General features: G+C 49.1%; 2 protein-coding genes across 8 annotated transcripts in view; one reads left to right on the top strand and one right to left on the bottom strand.

Annotated features, from left to right (window-relative positions):
• The window catches only part of DUS2 (dihydrouridine synthase 2), a 901,714-nt gene extending 885,100 nt beyond the window's left edge, over positions 1–16,614 (bottom strand). For 4 of the 7 annotated variants that reach the window (XM_040328790.1, XM_040328787.1, XM_040328793.1 and 1 more), the window contains exon 1: positions 16,010–16,092. The gene's annotated coding sequence lies outside the window, so the exon portion shown is untranslated. Of the gene's footprint in view, positions 1–16,009; positions 16,093–16,123; positions 16,207–16,536 lie in introns of those variants that run through there. The other 3 variants (XM_040328788.1, XM_040328789.1, XM_040328792.1) reach the window with 3 other exon arrangements.
• Positions 16,125–18,286, top strand: DDX28 (DEAD-box helicase 28). The gene has a single exon (XM_040328785.1). The coding sequence runs from the start codon at positions 16,139–16,141 to the stop codon at positions 17,702–17,704; it is 1,566 nt and encodes a 521-aa protein (XP_040184719.1). The 5' UTR covers positions 16,125–16,138; the 3' UTR covers positions 17,705–18,286.
• Positions 18,287–19,148: the final 862 nt, after the last annotated feature.

Genomic DNA, 19,148 nt, shown 5'->3' on the forward strand with positions numbered 1-19,148 from the left:
GGTTGTCGGGAAGGGGCCCTGTCCTCATCAACATGGGGACAGGGTGCTCTGAGGTGGGGGGGGCCGCAGTGCGCCCCCCTGCCCCAGAACACCCAACCCCCCCATGTTGAGGGCATGCAGCCTGGTACGGCTCAGGAGGGGGGGGGCGCTCGCTCGTCCCCACTCCCTTCCTGGCTGGCCGGGTAGCGTGCTTTGGATACGGGTCTGGTATGGATTGTAGGGGGACCCCCTACGCCGTTTTTTTCGGCGTAGGGGGGCTCTCCTTACAACCCATAACAGACCTAAGGGCCCGGTATGCTCCTGAGGGGGGACCCATGCCGGATTTTTATTTAAAATCCGGCGGGGACTTCCCCTTCAGGATTCATAACAAACGCCGCACACGTGTAGAATTGGCGGGAATCCAAGTCGGATCTCCCGTCGCTTCTATGACGGCTCTGTCTCCATCGCGGCAAGCCAGCTCGGCGCTGGCTCCCGCGATGGGGCTCGTAGGTGCTCAATCTCGCTGAGAAAGAGAGCGAGATTGACACAAAATCGGGTTCACCTACTGTAACCGCGTCACCAGTGACACTTATACAGTGATCAGTGGTGAAAGGGTTAACTCTAGGGGCAATCAGGGGTTAAAACCTTTATTTATGGGGGTACCTAACGCTATATAAACCTGGCGGCGAACCTCAAAAAAAACGAACTGCCTAGCGGCAACAGTGACACTAATACAGCGATCAGAAACCGATCGCTTAGTGACACTGGCAATAGGGGTGAAAGGGTTAACTCTAGGGGCAATCAGGGGTTAAACCTTTATTTGGGGGGGGGGGGGGGGGGTAGGGGGCTACCCTGGACCTAAAGGGGCCTAAACCTAACTGCCCTAACACTTTTTTCTGTCACACTGACACTAAATGCAGTGATCAGAAAATAAATGATCACTGCAATCGGTGACACTGTGACAGGGGGTGATCTGGGGGTGATCGGGGGGGGGGGGGGGGTTATGTGCCTATGTGTGCTGTGTCAGTGTTGTGTTGGTGCAACTCACAGTACATACGTCTTCTCTCCTCTGGAACCGGACGAAAAGACCGCCAGAGGGGAGAAAACGTCACTTCCTCCCTGCCTGTGTTTACAGTTACACAGGCAGGGCGGACTCAGGAGGAAGCTGATTCGCCGGGGGAGATCGAGAGGGGGTGGCTGGAAACCAATAGCCGCCCCCTCATCCCGGATCGCCCGTACACCGTTCCCGGCCTTTCGCATGTACCGGAGGGGGTCCCGATCGGACCCCCGAACCCGGTAAAGGCAAGGACGTACATGAACGCCCATGTGCCTGTACGTGCCATATTGTGGACGTACATTTACATGTGGAGGTCGGGAACTGGTTAAAAGGCCAAATCTGTGCAAAGATGTGGATTCATTGTCATTTTCTGTCAGGCAAAGACAAAAAAAACTCTCCCTTTTTGAACGTGGTCGGGTTGCTGAACTGCATAAGCAGGGTCTCTCATCAAGACACTGGACGATCCTCGACCCAAATTAAGGCCCTTACTGGTGCTGACTGCAGCCCCATGACCATCAGACGGAGCCTGAGACTGAAGGGCTTCAAAAACAAAAAACGTCTTCAAAAACCTTGTCTCCTTGAACTCCACAGAACTGCTCGTATGGACTTTGCAAGAGAGCACCAAACATGGGACATTCAAAGGTGGAAGAAAGTTTTATTCTCTGATGAGAATTTTTTTTTAACCTTGATGGTCCTGATGGTTTCCAACTGTCAGGGAACTCCTGTGAGACGTTTTGCACACAGACGTGTGCAAGCGCATAGCCTTTTCCATAGAATGGCACACAGGTGCGGGCATGCGCGCCAGAGCTCACAATTGCGGGCACGCATGCGCACAGACGCGAGCGCACACGTACGAGCCTAATCCCGTTTGGTGCCAGACAGCCTATTTAACCCTTTAATGCCCGCCGCACAACTATTTACGTCCACAAAATGGCACGGACAGGCAGATGGGCGTATATATACGTCCTTGCCTTCTAGCGGGTGGGGGGTCCGATCGGGACCCCCTCCGCTGCGTGCGGATTCCCTCGGGGAGCGATCCGGGACGCCGGTGCGGCTATTTGTTTATAGCCGCTCCGTCGCGATCGCTCCCCGGAGCTGAAGAACGGGGAGAGCCGTATGTAAACACGGCTTCCCCGTGCTTCACTGTGGCGGCGTATCGATCGAGTGATCCTTTTTATAAGGGAGACTCGATCGATGACATCAGTCCTACAGCCACACCCCCCTACAGTTGTAAACACACACTAAGTGAACACTAACTCCTACAGCGCCCCCTGTGGTTAACTCCCAAACTGCAACTGTCATTTTCACAATAAACAATGCAATTTAAATGCATTTTTTGCTGTGAAAATGACAATGGTTCCAAAAATGTGTCAAAATTGTCCGCCATAATGTCGCAGTCACGAAAAAAAAAAAAAAAAAAAAAATCGGTAGAAGAATACGTATCGGCCTAAACTGAGGAAAACAATTTTTTTTATATATGTTTTTGGGGGATATTTATTATAGCAAAAAAAAATTGTCGCTGTATTTTTGTTTGTAGCGAAAAAATAAAAACCGCAGAGGTGATCAAATACCACCAAAAGAAAGCTCTATTTGTGGGGAAAAAAGGACACCAATTTTGTTTGGTAGCCACATCGCACGACCGCGCAATTGTCTGTTAAAGCGACGCAGTGCCGAAACGCAAAACCTGGCCTGGGCATTTAGCTGCAAAATGGTCCGGGGGTTAAGTGGTTAAAGGGAGTCTGGGCTCTTGTGCTTTGCTGACTGATCTTCAGCTGTGTTCCTGAATCCTGCTCTGATCCTGTGTGTCTTCCCAGTATTCTGCTCCGGCTTGCTCTTGACCTTGGCTCTGTGTGCTGTTCCTGTACTGATGCCCATCCCTGACCCGGCTCCGTTCATGACTCTGGCTCCGTCTATGATTTGGTACCTCACTGCCCGCTTGCTGACGAACCTGGCTATCCCTGAGACCTTGCTCCTGTCTATGTTCCTGGTTGCTGTTAACCCCCGGTTACCTGCCTGGCTGTTACCTGTTCCTGCACAGCTCATCACAGTCTGCTCCAGGCCTCTGAACCCTGCCAAGCTGTTCACCCGGGACCTCCTGCTCCAGGCACTCGTGTCCCTCTTGTCCTTCGGCTTCCTCTGTCTCACCTTCAGCGGAGCCAGGACAGGAGATATAAGAGAGGCCGACCTCATCAAATTAGTCTCCCATCCGATCCCTGACACCAACGTTACTGGCATGACAAGCACATCCCACCTGAGATGTTTTCTACACGCCACAGTGGAGGGGGCGCCATAATGGTCTGGGGTGCTTTTTCCTTCAGTGGAACAATGGAGCTTCAGGAAATGCAGGGGCGTCAAACAGCCGCTGGCTATGTCCAGATGTTGCAGAGAGCATTCCTCATGACTGAGGGCCCTCGTCTGTGTGGTAACGACTGGGCTTTTTAACAGGACAACGCTACAGTACACAATGCCCGCAGGACAAGGGACGTCTTCCAGGAGAATAACATCACTCTTTTGGCCCATCCTGCATGTTCCCCTGATCTAAATCCAATTGAGAACCTTTGGGGATGGATGGCAAGGGAAGTTTACAAAAATGGACAACAGTTCCAGACAGTAGATGGCCTTCGTGCGGCTGTCTTCACCACTTGGGAAATGTTCCCACTCACCTCATGGAAACGCTTGCATCAAGCATGCCGAAACAAATTTTTGAAGTGATCAACAATAACGGCGGAGCTACTCATTACTGAGTTCATGTTTGGAAGTTGGATTTCTGTTTTGGGGGGGGGGGTTTAGTTTTTTTTTGGAGGTGTGGTCCTAAACTTTTGATCAGCTGAAAAACAGCCTGTTTCAGTTTATTCGTTGTTTTCATTAAATTGAATGCTCAAAAAATGTTTTTTCTCGCTCTCATTTCTTCTTGTTGCATGTTGAAGCTCTACTTGGAACCTTGTTAAGATACAACATTGTAAAACATGATTTTTTGCCATTTTTCAAGTGGTCTTAAACTTTTGATCAGGACTATATTTTTTTTTTTAACAAAAAGTACTTTCACTGTAACTAAAAAGTAGGGTTGTCCCGATACCGATACTAGTATCGGTATCGGGACCGATACAGAGCATTTGCGCGAGTACTTGTACTCGCGCAAATGCTCCCGATGCTTTCCCGATACTTTATTTTTATTTTTATGTAGAGTGGCAGGAGAAGAGTCAGTGTCTGGGGAAGGCAGGAGAGGGCGGGGGGAGTGCAGGCGGAGTTTGGCTGTAGAGGGGGCGGGCAGCACATGCTGGGGGGGGGGGGGGGTGTCAGGCCAGTGCGACTAAAGAGGACAGCGTGGAGACAGCGGGCGGCATGGCGGTGACAGGGAGGCAGTGACACACAGGCTGAGGCCTGGCTTTGCGGGGGGGGTCTGTCGACACACCCGGGACCCAGCCGCGGCTCTGACAAATCTCGGCTGTGACTGTCTCACAATCACACAGCCGAGCAGACTGCAGCCGCCTCCCCCTCCTCTGTGTATGCTACAAGTGCACGGCGCACAGCACTTGTAGTATACATAGAGGGGGAGGCGGCTGCGGTCTGCTCGGCTGTGTGACTGTGAGACAGTCACAGCCGAGATTTGTCAGAGCCGCGGCTGTGTCACGGGTGTGACGATGGACCCCCCCCCCGCAAAGCCAGGCTTCATCCTGTGTGTCACTGCCTCCCCGTCATGCCGCCCGCTGGTCATCTGAGCAGCCAAGGTGCACAGCATTACGGGTCTGAAGTGGGGGGGGGGATCTGTATTGTAGGGGGGGGTCTTTATTGTAGGGGGGGTGTCTATTGTAGGGAGGGGGATCTGTATTGTAGAGGGGGGTCTATATTGTAAGGGGGAGGTCTGTATTGTAGGGGGAGGGGTCTGTGTCAGTGGCTGAATGTCCCTACACTCATCTTGGTACACCCTGCAGTAAGCAGCAGACATCTTAAGTGTAGGGTGTACCAAGATGGGCATTGCAGCATTTATTTTTTTATAAATTCAGTGTCCTTTTTCGCAGCATTTCAGTGCCAGCCACCTGTCAGTGCAATCAGTGCCCACAAGTGGCACCTATCAGTGCAATTAGTGCCATCTATCAGTGCCCACAAGTGCCACCTATCAGTGCCAGCCACCTGTCAGTGCCACCTATCAGTCCCCATCTGTCAAACTGCCACATGACATTGAAAAAAAAAGTATCGGTATCGGCGAGTACTTGGAAAAAAAGTATCGGTACTTGTACTCGGTCTTAAAAAAGTGGCATCGGGACAACCCTACTAAAAAGAATACATTTTATTCTATGATTTTTCCAGTTTAAGATGACAGTTAAAACCTTATAACTCGGGTTATTTTTCTTCAGGAGACACATTTCCATAAAGACAAGATTCTAAAATTAGGAAACTATAGATTCGACGGTGTACCACAGCTCCTTTCAAACTTCTAAGTAAAAAGAAGGTATCCATCTTCCTTTCCAAACATTTTTCTTGGACAGAACACCAGGTGATCTCAGATGACGAGATCTGTCTACTTATTGTGAAGGGCCTACTTTGTAGCTAAAGAGTAACATTAGTCACTCTATACTTGGGGATCAGGTCTAGAAGCATGCTTGTCCCAGGTTGACCAACATATAGATGGCATCCTCATAGTGGGTGGTGACTGCAATCTAGACCTAAACTCTCTACTGGATGCATCAAAGGGGGGCTTCCACTTGTCTTTTTCCAAATAACAGAAAGGCCAATGCCTTACTTCATAACCATCAACTACTAGATAGTTGAAGGACTCTTCATACCCGAGATAGAGACTCTACTTTCTATTCACCCAAACACAAGATGTATATAAGAATCGATTACCTCTTTATTGTGCAGAGTGCCCTCCCTTATCTTTTTTTCAGCCACCATCTACTCCTTTACTTTGTTAGATCATGCCCCAACACACTTGAAGCTGGGTGAATGCCTACTAAGGAAATGGCAATGGAAACTAAATAAGTCACGCAGGAACTGGACTCCCCTCTCAAGCTTGGGAAAATGCACAATTGTGGGCATACTGATTAGTTTGGGGACAAATGGGAAGAAACTGCTTTCCTCCCAGATTAGTTCACAATCAGTCATACGTGCAAGAAGGGGATGAGAGGCTCCAGAGTCAAATTCAATTCCCTACCCAATGACAAAGCAAAGGCCAAACTGGTTCAGGGCATTAAAGTGTTCTATAAATATTAGAATGTTGACCACTGCCTTGAGTGTGTGACCAGAAAAAAAAAGTATTTTTCCACAGGTGGAATTGTACTGTGCACGTGTGGACAGGCAGGGAGACTTACTTAAAGCGAAGCTCCACCCTAAAGTGGAACTCCCGCTGATCGGAACCCTCCCCCCCCTCCGGTGTCACATTTGACAGCTTTCAGGGGGAGGGGGGTGCAGATACCTGTCTAAAGAGAGGTATTTGCACCCACTTCCGGCCACAGTCTGCGGGCAGGACGTCACCTCCCGTCCTACCCCCCCCCCCCCCCCGTTGTTCTGGGAACACTCGGCTCCCAGAGCACAGCGGGAGCCAATCAGCAGGCGCAGCGGGACTCGCGCATGCGCCGTAGGGAACCGGGCAGTGAAGCCAGAGCGCTTCACTACCTGGTTCCCTCGCCGAGGATGGCAGGGGGGCAGCAGAGTGACGAGCGATCGCTCATCCTCTGCTGCGGACGGCGCTGGACTCCAGGACAGGCAAGTGTGCCGATATTAAAAGTCAGCAGCTGCAGTATTTGTAGCTGCTGACTTTTAATATTTTTTTTTTTCAGCAGACATCCGGGATGATTACAACCTCGCCTGAACGATTTAACTTGACAAATAATAACCGACATTTAAAAATGTCCATTTTGCTGCGTTTAAATGCTGCATTTTTTTTTTAAATAGTCAAAAATGTAAAATGCCTGTTAACGAAATGGCGCTAAACGCAAGTTACCAAGCTGTTACAGGCATCTGGCGTTTCAAATGCCTCTGAACATCCATCCGTCTTGAATATATTTTTTGCTTTCCAAAAAAATGCTTCTACACTAAACTGCCTAGAAACTACTATAAACTACCCTGTGTGCATGTACTGATAAGATAACAGAGGTGAGTTCAGGGGCACCTGAACAAAACAGCTCCTAAATGTCCGTTTACCAGCAGCAGTGTACACAAAGCCTAAGCTCAATCAGGCTGCACAGTGAAGAAGACTGACAGGTGAATGCAGAGGTGACTCTAGGGGGGGGGGGCCCAGAGGGGGCCCTGACCCCCTCAACATTATGCTGTGCCCCACCATGTGCTTTTTTTTTTTTTCTCAGGCCGCCGCTGGAGTAACAGTCTCTCCTGAGAGGGAGAGCGTCCCCAGTCAGCTCTGCGGGGCATTCCTCCCCCTTCCTCTGCTCGCTGACACTGCATAATGCGAGCATTCACACAACCACAGCCGCCCAATCTACTCCTTCCCCGGCATCCTCATTGGCACGGAGAAGAGCGAGTTGCAGAAAGGACTCCATGAGCACTGTGGGGGAGGGGGGCCCAAGCCTTCATCTCAGTTACTGAAAAAACAGACTGATTTCTCCCGTCCTTAGGACAGGAGAACCAGCCTGTAAATTCCGAGAGTGGTGACTGCAAGCTGAGCCGAGTGTCAGTCTAAGACACGCTTTTACAGCCCAGCGAGTCCAGCCACCTCCCCCCCCCCCACTCTCCTCACATACGAGCAGGGAGGAATACAGCTCCTCCTCCTTTTAGTCCCGTCCACACTATCTCAATGTGCTGTATCTGAAGAGAGGGGATGTGTGTTCAGGAAATATGAAAATCAGCAGCATGTGTGTGAATAATGCCTGAGATTCTAGCCTGGGCCGTGGGTAAGTGTGTGCACTGCAGACTGCAGTACACTGTAATCACTGAACTGCATTATCTCCATCCCTTCTCTCCCCCATCTGTCTCCCTCCCCCTCTCCTGTTCTTTCAAGACATTCACAATTTACGTTCTGTAACGGTCACCACCGTTTACGATATTCCATTCCATCGCCCCACGACAGCTTATCCGACAGTCCGACAGACATCAGACACGACCCATTTCATTTCCCAGAATAACCGAGACAACACAAGCTCTGGTACTGGTTCCAAAATGAATGAATGAATCCTTTAATGGTAACTTAGCTTTCTTATATACAGTACAAGCATGTTACAGTTAATCACAGGGACAAAGACACACTCCACCCACACATCACACAATGGGGGGCTTCATACACATTCTTTTAGATAATGACATTCCGATGAGTTAATTACTACTCATTACCCAGACGGCCTGGCTCCGCATGTAGAGGGGTTAATTACTACAGCTTGATAAGTCACATTCCACATCTTAACAGTGTCATTAGCATACACAATGAACAGGTCTTAGGAGCAGACCTAATTAGCACAATGGACACAAAACAGTATTAGCATCACACAATGGAATGTCTAGGAGCAGACTCAATTAACACCTCAAAATGACCAGTTACACTTACCGTTAGCTGTATTTCTGGTAAGTCTTACAGGACGGCACCCTGAGAGATGACTGGCTTCTCCTGACAGGAAACACAATCAAAAAAGAGGTTAAAAACCCCGCCCCTTCCCGTGCTCCTCAGTTTGAGATAAAGTATGAACCCACCAGTGCACGGGAAACAAACCACAAAAATATAATACAAACCAAAAATGTATCACTCGGGTGGGAAGTAGGCCTGCCGTCCTGTAAGACTTACCAGAAATACAGCTACCAGTAAGTGTAACTGGTCATTTCTCTAGTCGTCTTCCAGGACGGCACCCTGAGAGAGAAGCAAGTAGCTTCAGGCCTACCTTAGGGCGGGACCACTGCTTGCAGGACCTTTCTCCCGAAAACCAAGTCCTGAGGTGACAGTAGATCAACTCTATAATGTTTCAGGAACGTGTTCTGACTTGACCACGTCGCTGCTCTGCAAATCTGCTCCACCGAAGCTCCGGCCCTTTCTGCCCAGGAGGTTGCTAGTGATCGTGTGGAGTGTGCTTTAACCTTAGGAGCTACCTTGCCGGCTTGTACATAAGCTAAGGAAATTGTCTGCCTAATCCACCTTGAAATGGAGGCTCTGGATGCTTGAAGGCCTCTCTTCTGACCCGAAAAACAAATTAATAGATGAGTAGAACGTCTAAAGACTGTAACTCTTTCTAAGTAAGCTAGTAAACATCGTCTAACATCCAGACAATGAAAGGAAGCTTCTCCTTCATTCTGGGGATTTGAACAAAAAGAAGGGAGGATTACCTCCTGTGACCTATTAAAACTTTGTCACTACCTTAGGAAGGTAAAGGGGGTCCTGACTTAGAATGACCCCGTCCTCAAATAAGCGAAAAAATGGCTCCTTAATAGAGAGCGCCTGCATATCACCTATCCTCTTGGCCGTCGTGATTGCCAAGAGGAAGGCGAATTTAAAGGTGAGTAACCTGATGGGGATAGTGTCAATTGGCTCAAACGGAGCCTTGGTAAGTTGATTCAACACTAAAGAAAGATCCCAGGGCGGAACCCTAGAGATATGAACTGGGGACAACCTGTCTCTGGCTATAAGAAACCTTTTGACCAGGGGGTCCAGGGATAGACGTCTATCCAAAAAATATGACAAGGCTGCTACCTGAACTCTTAGAGTCCTTGTGGCTAACCCCTTGTCAACTCCATCTTGGAGAAATTCCAAGATGACTGAGGTCTCCTGCTGGGAAACCTGTCTCGCTGAACACCAGCGAGAAAAGATACCCCAGGTCTTGGCATAAATACGCCTAGTGACTACCTTCCTACTGGCTAGAAGCGTGTCAATAACCCTCTTGGAGCAGCCCTTCTCCCTCAGGATCCGCCTCTCAAGCACCAGGCCGTCAGCTTGAAGAAGCCGGGTTCTGGGTGATAAATCGGACCCTGACGAAGAAGGTCCGCCCGAACAGGGAGAAGGAGGGGAGGTGACACTGACCCTCGCTCTAGAGCGGGAAACCAGGCCCTCTTGGGCCACCACGGTGTGACGAGAATAAACTTCCCTACAGCTAGGTTTAACTTCTGTAGGACTCTCGGAATCAGGTTCAAAGGAGGGAAGGCATAGGCTAGATGAAACCTCCAAACTTGTGCCAATGCATCCACCCCCTCCGAGCCGTGCTCTCGGGAGAGAGAGAAGAATCTCTTCACTTTCCTGTTTGCCCTGCGGGCGAAGAGATCCACCTCTGGACTGCCAAAGTGTTGGCAGATCAGACTGAAGACTTCTGCATTCAATTCCCATTCTCCCTGGAGAATGGGATGGCGACTTAAATAGTCTGCCTCCAAATTGAGGGTCCCTTTCAGGTGTACCGCCGAGAGCGAGAGAATCCTCTGCTCTGCCCAGCCCAGGATCTCTAGGGACAACTCCAGAAGGGTGCGGGATCTGGTGCCCCCTTGATGGTTGAGGAAGGCCACCGCGGTCGCATTGTCGGAAATGATCTGGACCTCTCGGTCCAAGACTCTCTCCTCGAATGCCTTCAGAGCCTCTCCGACCGCTAATAATTAGCGGAAATTTGAAGAGGCCCCCTTCTGTCGTTGGCTCCAGGTACCCTGGGCGCGGAGATCGTCCAAATGTGCTCCCCACCCCCAAGAGCTGGCGTCTGTGGTGATCCTGACCGGATTGGTCTGACCCCACGACAGACCCAGCTGCAGGTTCTGTGGGATGAGCCACCAGCCCAGTGAGAGTTTCACTGGATCTGGAAGACTGACGCTGACCTCTAAGGATTCCCTCTTTCCGTCCCAGGAGGAAAGAAGGAAAAATTGGAGTGGTCTGGAGTGGAGCTGTGCCCACGGGACTGCTGGAATACAGGAAGTCATTAGACCTAGAACTCTCATGATGTCCCTGAAGGAGGATTCTGCTCTTTCTAACGTTGATCTGACCACTGACATGAGACCCCGGATCTTGTTGTTGGGTAAAAAGAGCTTCCCCTCCAAGGAATCTATCAGAAACCCTAGATAGAGTTTTTTTTTTTTGCTCTGGAAGGAGTGAGGATTTCTCCTTGTTGATGATCCAACCCAAGGACTCGAGGGTAGTCATCACAGTGGCCAGATCCGAAAGAAGGAGATCTCGACTGATTGTATAGTATCAAGTCGTCGAGATAGGGAACTATCGCTATCCCTTGTAGGTGCAGGAACGCGATCGCCTCCGCCAGGACCTTGGTAAAGACCCTTGGACTGGAGGCCAGTCCGAAAGGGAGGGCAGCAAATTGCCAATGCTGCACTCCCTGGGCGGAGGCGATCGCAAACCTGAGGAACCTCTGATGACCCAAGAAAATTGGGACATGGAGGTACGCGTCTCTTAAATCGATGGTGACCATGAATACCTCTCTCAGTAGAAGCCTCCTGAGGCTGTAAATACTCTCCATTCGAAACTTCTTGTGGAGGAGGGAGGTATTCAGGGGCTTCAGATTGATAATCAATCGAAATTTGCCTGAAGGCTTGGGGACCACAAAGATGTGGGAGTACACTCCTAACCCTCTCTGGTACACAGGGACTGGAACTATGACTTCCTGCTTTGCCAGTTCTGCGACATTTTGCAGAAGGCCTGCTGACTTGAGAGGGTCCTTGGGTAAGCAAGTCAAAATAAAGTTTTGAGGGGGAAGCTGACGAAACTCTAGCTTGTAACCCTCCCTTACAATCTGGAGAATATGGGGACTTTGAGTAACATTCTCCCACCTGGGAAGGAACTGGGAGAGTCTTCCCCCGACCTTCCCGTCATTTAGAGTCCTTGTCGCTGGGTTTGGGATTGGAAAAAAGGATACCTTCTTTTTGTTTTTCTTTCCCAGCACCCCAACGTCTGTTGTAAGGGGGCTTTTTCTCTGAGGGACGGTTCTTACCTCCAAACCCCCCTTGGGGGCCTCGAAAAAACTTTTTCTTGTTTTGTCTAGGCTTAGAAGGAAAATGCACCCCTTTTTCTGAGGACCTAGTCAGGGCCTGATCCAGGCTTGTACCAAAGAGAAGGGAGCCCTCGAAGGGAAGACCACAAAGGCGGTTTTTAGATGCCAGGTCCCCATTCCACATCTTGACCCATACTGCTCTTCTGGCAGAGTTGAGGAGGGCTCCTGTCTTTGCGGTAGAACGCACCGTCTCTACTGAGGCGTCTGCTAAAAAGGCTACTGCGCTCCCTATGAGCTGAAGGGATTCTAGAATCTCCTTAGATTCTGAACCCTGGGACACATGTTCCATCAACTTGGAGATCCAAGAATTAGCATTCCTAGCAATACAGGCTGAAGCTAAGGCGGGGCTCAAGGCAGCCGCGTTAGCTTCCCAAGCCCTACGCAAGGAGGTCTCTGCCCGCCGATCCATGGGATCCTTCAAGTTGCCTGTATCCTCGAAGGAGAGGTCCGACTGCTTGGAAACTTGCGCGAGTGGAGCATCTAATCTAGGTATTTTAAAAAACTTAGATTCCTCCTCTTCCTTAAAGGGGCAACGCCGTTTCCAGGTCTTGTATCTTAAAAGCTTTTTCTCTGGTTCTGCCCATTCCCTGAGGATGATATCCTTAAGGGACTGGTGTACCGGAATAGCTTTGGCCTGAGGTTTACACAGGCCCTGGTATAACCTATCCTGTGTGGAAATTTCTTCCATAGGCTGTGGAATCTCCTCAGAGGCATACACTGTCTCAAGGAGACCTTCCATATCGTCGGCAGCAAAGACATATCTGCCTGCCCTAGTATCCTCATTTTCTTCCTCCGCCTGACCAACAGAACCTTCCCCCTGAGGAGGAATTTCTGAGTCTTCTGAGTCAGATACTAAAGACCCGAGGGATTCCTGGCGGACCCTAAAAATATGCGAAGAAGAACTTTCCTGAGAGGAGGGCCCTGCGACGGAAGTTTCAGGTTCTTTGCTCTTTAAAGACACATGAAATTCCTTGAGTGTGGAGAGCATCTCAGATTGGACCTCAAGAAAACCCTTCAGAATTTCAGAGGTCTCCTTCCCTGCTAATTTAACAATACATTTGGCACAAAAGGGTTTGGAATAATCTGAGGGTAGCTTGCAACTACAATAGCCACATTTCTTGGAGCGACTAGTGTCCTTAACCGAACGACTAGCACCCCCCTGAGCAACGAATTCCTCCCCTAAGGAAAAAAGGGTACACAGGCAGTTTGTAAATACCGGGGAACAATTACATAGTCCCAGCCCACCATACCTGCATCCAGGAAGACTCACCCCCAGTGGTCACCTCCGCAGCCAGGGTCGTTGATGACCGGACCTCACGCTCCATCGCGTGAGGATGAAGGCGCCGCTCTCTCCCGGCTGCTGCCGTGTGTGTACGGGTGTCTCCGGTGTAGATGGGGAAGCCGAGACTGGTGTGCCGGAGCTGGTGCGCGCCATCTTTACTGAGCCGACCCGGAAGTGACACGCGCGCGCGTGACGTCTTTGCCCTGCGCCGCCGGCTCTGAGAGACGCCGGATTTGGCGCCAAATTCGAAAAAAAGGCAATGACGCTTCCAGGATGACCCAGCCACAGCCCCAGCCGCAGAGAAGGCCCCCACCACCGGAGAGAGCTTGACCCACAGACCTCCAAGGTAAGGGGAATGCTCAGGGAGAGAGTGGATCAGCCCCTGGAGCTCCAGGATAGCCACCTATCCCCAGGAGACTCCAGCACTCAGGGGGGTTCTTCAGCTCACATGGTGAGGCCCCCCTGAGCACAAAAGGGACCCCCTAGGAAGGGAAAATTTTCGCCAAACCCAAAGGCTACCAGTGCCTGCAGTTTAGTTCCCAGGGGGAGACCACCAGCCCCAGGCCTTAGGTCAGAAAAAAATAAACGTTTCGCTGTGGGGAAACACAATCAAGAACTGAGGAGCACGGGAAGGGGCGGGGTTTTTAACCTCTTTTTTGATTGTGTTTCCTGTCAGGAGAAGTCAGTCATCTCTCAGGGTGCCATCCTGGAAGACGACTAGAGAAAGCATGTGTCCCCCACATTGAATGAAAACGCTCTATTGACCTGTTGGAGTCAGACTTTAACAACTTGTAATATTTCAAGATATCCTGCAAAACATGAATTATCAGTAATGTCCCATCCCATGTAATTTATCATTATCATTTCTCAGTCACCCTATGCCCAAAAGGGGCACAGGATGACCCTAGACCCAAGAGTCATTAGTGACGCTGGCACAGGAGTACCCCCCATCCTTCAAAAGTCTCTGGGTGTCACGGGCCATTCTGTTACACTTTTAGTTAGGCAGGTAATATACAGTGCAAATTTCTTTCCTACATCCACAGATTGCAGGAAAGAAACTTGCATGATTCCCCCATCAACACAGACAGTGCTGACAGGGGAATATCCCTCCTGTCCAGCAATTGTATTCTCCTGACAAACAGCGATTATCACTAGTGGCTATACAGCAACCACTAGTGATAATCATAAGAGAATCTGCTCATTAATGGTTCAAATCTCAGCCAGTTCCTGTTGAACCAGCTGAGATTTAAACTGTCTATGGCTGGTCTGAGCTCTTAGGTTATTAGGTTGAATGAAAAAAAATAAGAAATTATCCAATTCCCCCATCTACACATTATAGGTGGATGGGGGAATCCTCCCAGTGTGGACCAGTGCTGGAATAACCAGAGTCGCTGTCCTGTCCCGGCTATTCACAGCGCTGGTCTCTGCCTCCGTGGCAGCGGCGGCAGCACATTGGAACCCAGAGCTGATTACTTTATGGGGCTGATGTACAGGAGGGCCAGCACAGTTTGTTGTTAGAGATGGGCTGGGCATGTTCAAAAATCCACATGCCAGAGCCTGCCAGGAAGCCCACACTGCACAGCGCTAATCACAGGCAGTGAGACATTTCCCGGTCCGCTGCTGCACAGCTCAGGAAATGTCTCACTGGCTGTGATTAGCACTGTGGAGTGTTGGCTTCCTGGCGGGATCGGGCATGTGGGATTTCAAACACACCCAAACCCATCTCTATTGGTTGTAGACAGTTGAGCTCCCTGCAGGTTGCTTAGCAGCAGTGGAGCCTTCTCTGACATGCTAATAGGGATGCAATCCAGGTGATGCTCCCAGTCAAATCCTAGTGTTAAATATCAGAGATTTTATTGATCAAAGCCCACACTTTATAGGCATAGAGCCCACTTGGCTGCGGAACATACGTTTGAATATATATATATATATATATATATATATATATATATATATATATATAGTTGTACTCTTGATGCTAATAAATACTGTATTTATTAGATCTGACTGGGAGCATTACCTGGATCACATCCCGATCAGCATGTCAACAGAGAAGGTTATACAGCATTATTACTGCTGCTAGGTGACCAGCTGGGGGCTCAGTTCTCTATAACCAATAGTGCCAGCCTTCCCCTGCATGCACCCATAATGTCACCAGCACTAGGTCCTAATAGACTGCCGCCGCTGCCAAGGAGACAGATGCCAGACCAGCGCTGTCAATAGCAGGGACAGGACAGCTGGGGAACCCCACACCAGGCCAAGGTGGCAAGACAACCTTTGCAACCCTGAAAGTTCTCCCACTGCTTTGGACCCTTATATTTTCTTGGTGTGCTGGTGACATATATCTCTTTTTTTCTGCCACCCTGGGGGGCCCCAGTATAGTTGGAAGGGAGCTCACTGCAGAACATGTGAAAGGGCCTGTTGTGGGATCGTAGTAAAGGGATATATATATATATATATATATATATATATATATATATATATATTTGCATTTTATAGTTGGCCCCCCTACTTTTGTCCCTGTCCCCCCCCCCTAAATATGAAAGCTGGAGACGCCACTGGGTAAATGGGACCAAAAAGTACTGGAACTAGTATAATGGCATGGTGGAATGAGAGGGATGGGATAGGAAAGGGTAACTTTAAGAATAACTGTGTGCCTTAAAATGCTTTCCTACCCTACTACAGTACAGCCAGAGGCATTAAATAACTGAAAATGTACCAAGTAATAGTTTATACAGCGGCTGTGCCGCAGTAGCTTACTTTCGCAAGCTAGACTTGCACACGTACCTTTAAGTGCTCCTAGACCTTCCACTTCCCTTACAGAAACATAGCATCCACTACAGCAGCACATGTGGGCGTTACGTCATTTCCCATGCGCCAGAGAAGCCGTTTTGCTCTTACCTGCCAGTGAATGCCATGCGGCTTTTAGCGGGGTCAGCGCTTTTACGAGCCTGCCGGTTATCATCCACCCGTGATCTGCCCGTAATTCGAGTCGCTCGACGTACACAACTATGGCTAGAGAGGTTGGAAAAGCGCCAAATCCGACCAGTTGCTGCTGCCAGGGCCGGGACACCTCTGATCAGTACTCGCAGGCGGGAACTCAACCAAGCATTTACGGAGACGTATAGCAGGTGGGAACAACCCAGTTTAGTTAGCGGTGGATGGAAGCATCGCAAATCTCGAGGAGATTATTTTACTATTAACCGCCGTCGGGAGCACCGTGTGTGGCCGGAGACGGAAGACACATTTCGTGCTCTTAACCTGGATGAACACGTTGTGTCAGCGGTGGAGACATTGAACATAACTACACCTACCTGGGTGCAGAAGGAGGTTATTCCGAGGCTGCTCCGGGGCCACAACGTATTGTGTGCGGCAGAGACGGGTTGCGGGAAAACCCTGGCCTATTTGCTCCCTATCATGCACCAGCTAGTGACACGTAAGGACTTTTGTCGGGACAGCCCTCGCAGTTTAGTTTTAGTACCTTCCAGGGAACTTGCAGGCCAGGTTACTTCAGTTGCTCGCAGTCTTGGCTCGCAGCTTGGAATTACAGTGCAGTTTGTGGGAGGGGGAAGACGGCGAAAAGTAACAGAGAAGAAACTTGAACGCGTGTCCATTGATTTATTAGTGGCTACACCAGGAATTCTTTGGAAAGCACTGAAATGGAATAAAGTTTCTTTAGCAGACCTTTATTACATTGTTTTGGATGAAGCTGATACACTGTTTGACAAAACCTTTAATGAACTCGTTGAAAGCATTCTCATGCAAACTCAAATAGCTTCCAGTGCAAAGGAAGTGCAAGGTCTTCACGGGAATGCCCAGTTAGTTATAATCGGAGCCACTTTCCCAAAAGGGGTTGAAGACATACTCCGCAAAGTATTAGATCTGGGCAGTATCCACACAATCAAAAGCACAAAGCTACATCTACTCATGCCTCATGTGCAACACACTTTTAAGAGAGTAAAAAGTGCAGACAAAGTTCCTGAATTACTGCAAATTCTGAAGCAACATGCTGCAGAAAAACCTGAGACAAGCATTCAGATTTTTTGTAATACATCAAAAACTGTGAACTGGCTTAGTTACATATTGGATGACCATGACATCAAGCACACTAGGCTCCATGGCAGTATCCCTGCTGACCTTCGGCTTGGTATCTTTAAAGCTTTTCAGAAAAGTCAAACTGATGTGTTGGTTTGCACAAATGTAGCTTCCAGGGGGCTTGACAGTTGCAGAGTAGGTACTGTGGTTAACTTTGATTTTCCTGACACCATAGAGGACTACCTGCACAGAGCAGGAAGGGTTGGCCGAGTTGGGAGCAAAAGCCAAGGCAGTGTACTGAGTTTTGTCACACATGCATGGGATGTCGAACTAGTGCAAACTATTGAAACTGCCGTGCGCAAGAGAAGCAGCCTTCCTGGCATGAAATCTAAAATACAGCACTCCAAACCAAACAGAAATGTTAAAGAAAATGAACTGGCAAATTAAACTGCACATGCATAATGGGGGGGGGGGGGGGAAATAGATGTATATAATCTCACACACAGTAAAACGTTGGATTACGAGTAATGGGGTTTATGAGGGTTTCGCAATACAAGCTGTGTGTGTGTGTTTTTTTTATTCTGGACTGTATTTGCGAGCGTTGTCTCGCAAGACGAGCAGGATTCAAGCCTCTGGTGTGTGCAGTACTGCATGTGGCCAGAGGTGCGGGGGCGCCAGTGATGCTTAAGGACACTCAAACACTCTGTTCCCGAATGTCTCCAGACCCCCCCACCTCTAGCCACTTACGGTACCGCATACACTAGCGGTGACACTGGAACAAATGATCTGAGTTTCCATTGATTCCTATGGGGGAACTTGCTTTGATATACGATATATTGGATTACAAATATGATTCTGGAACAGATTACACTCGTAATCCAAATATATATATTATATATATGTGTGTGTGTGCGCTATGTATATTTCTTTAAAAGTACAATGAAAAGTGCTGTTGCAATATTTTTATTACAGAAGGATGATTCTCACTACACTGTTGCCAGAAATAAAGAGAATCTTTGAGAGTGGTAATAAGTAAGTTACTGTTGCTTGTGTTTAAGACCCTTGTGCCTTTAAATCCCAGTGTTTTTCTTTTGGCTGGATGTAAGGGTCTGGATGCTGTATTAACATTTAAGCCCATGTGCACCCAGGTACAAAGGCTGGTAACCTTTTGCATGGGATAACAGACAGGAAGACAACTTGCCAAAAAAGAATACACAAGACGGTTTCTTTTGAATAGCTGGCCCCGGCCATTTATTGGTGGTTTAAAATAATATCCTTTTATATAAATAATGTTATATGTATTTATACCAGGGCTCGACAAAACCCAGGTGCCAAGTCGCAATTGCAACTGGAAATTGCGTCCTGGTGCCTGGGCTGGCCAAAATTGAGGCTGTGGCTTTGTGGCCTACTGGAGAGAAAATACACACTTTCTGCAAACCAGTGCCCTCTTTTGAACGGTGCTGTGATGAGCGCGGCTTGCTCTCACTGCCCGCCCACCTCCGACATCCAGAAGCCTGGTATTTCACTCCAGGGTTGCTGGCTGCAGTTATGAGCTTTCTGCTCTGCGTCTACTTTTTCACACTGTCTCAGACAGGAGAGAGAAGAAATAGAGAGCATGACCTTCTCCTCCTCCTGTGTGTACCAGCAGCCCCGTCCACATTCCAATCCCTGGCAGCTCCATGCCTCGCAAAGGGAAAGTCCAGCAGCCTGCCGCTAGATAGTGGATAAAAGATCAGCGTGTATGTACCATGGATGGTGCAAGTTTGCAACCCTCCACAGCTCTCCAGGACAGCCTTTCTTCCTTCAAACTTCTCATTGATTGAAAAGAAAGCAGCACACAGGTGGGTCAGTCATGAAGAGGGTGTGTTGTCACCTCCAGTGCCCCTCTACC

The sequence above is a fragment of the Rana temporaria genome, chromosome 11 (assembly GCF_905171775.1).
Source record: "Rana temporaria chromosome 11, aRanTem1.1, whole genome shotgun sequence".
NCBI lineage: Eukaryota > Metazoa > Chordata > Amphibia > Anura > Ranidae > Rana > Rana temporaria.

Bases quoted from the DNA above. Each gene is read 5' to 3' on its own strand.
- DDX28 (XM_040328785.1), top strand. From the start codon at position 16,139: ATGCGGCTTTTAGCGGGGTCAGCGCTTTTACGAGCCTGCCGGTTATCA.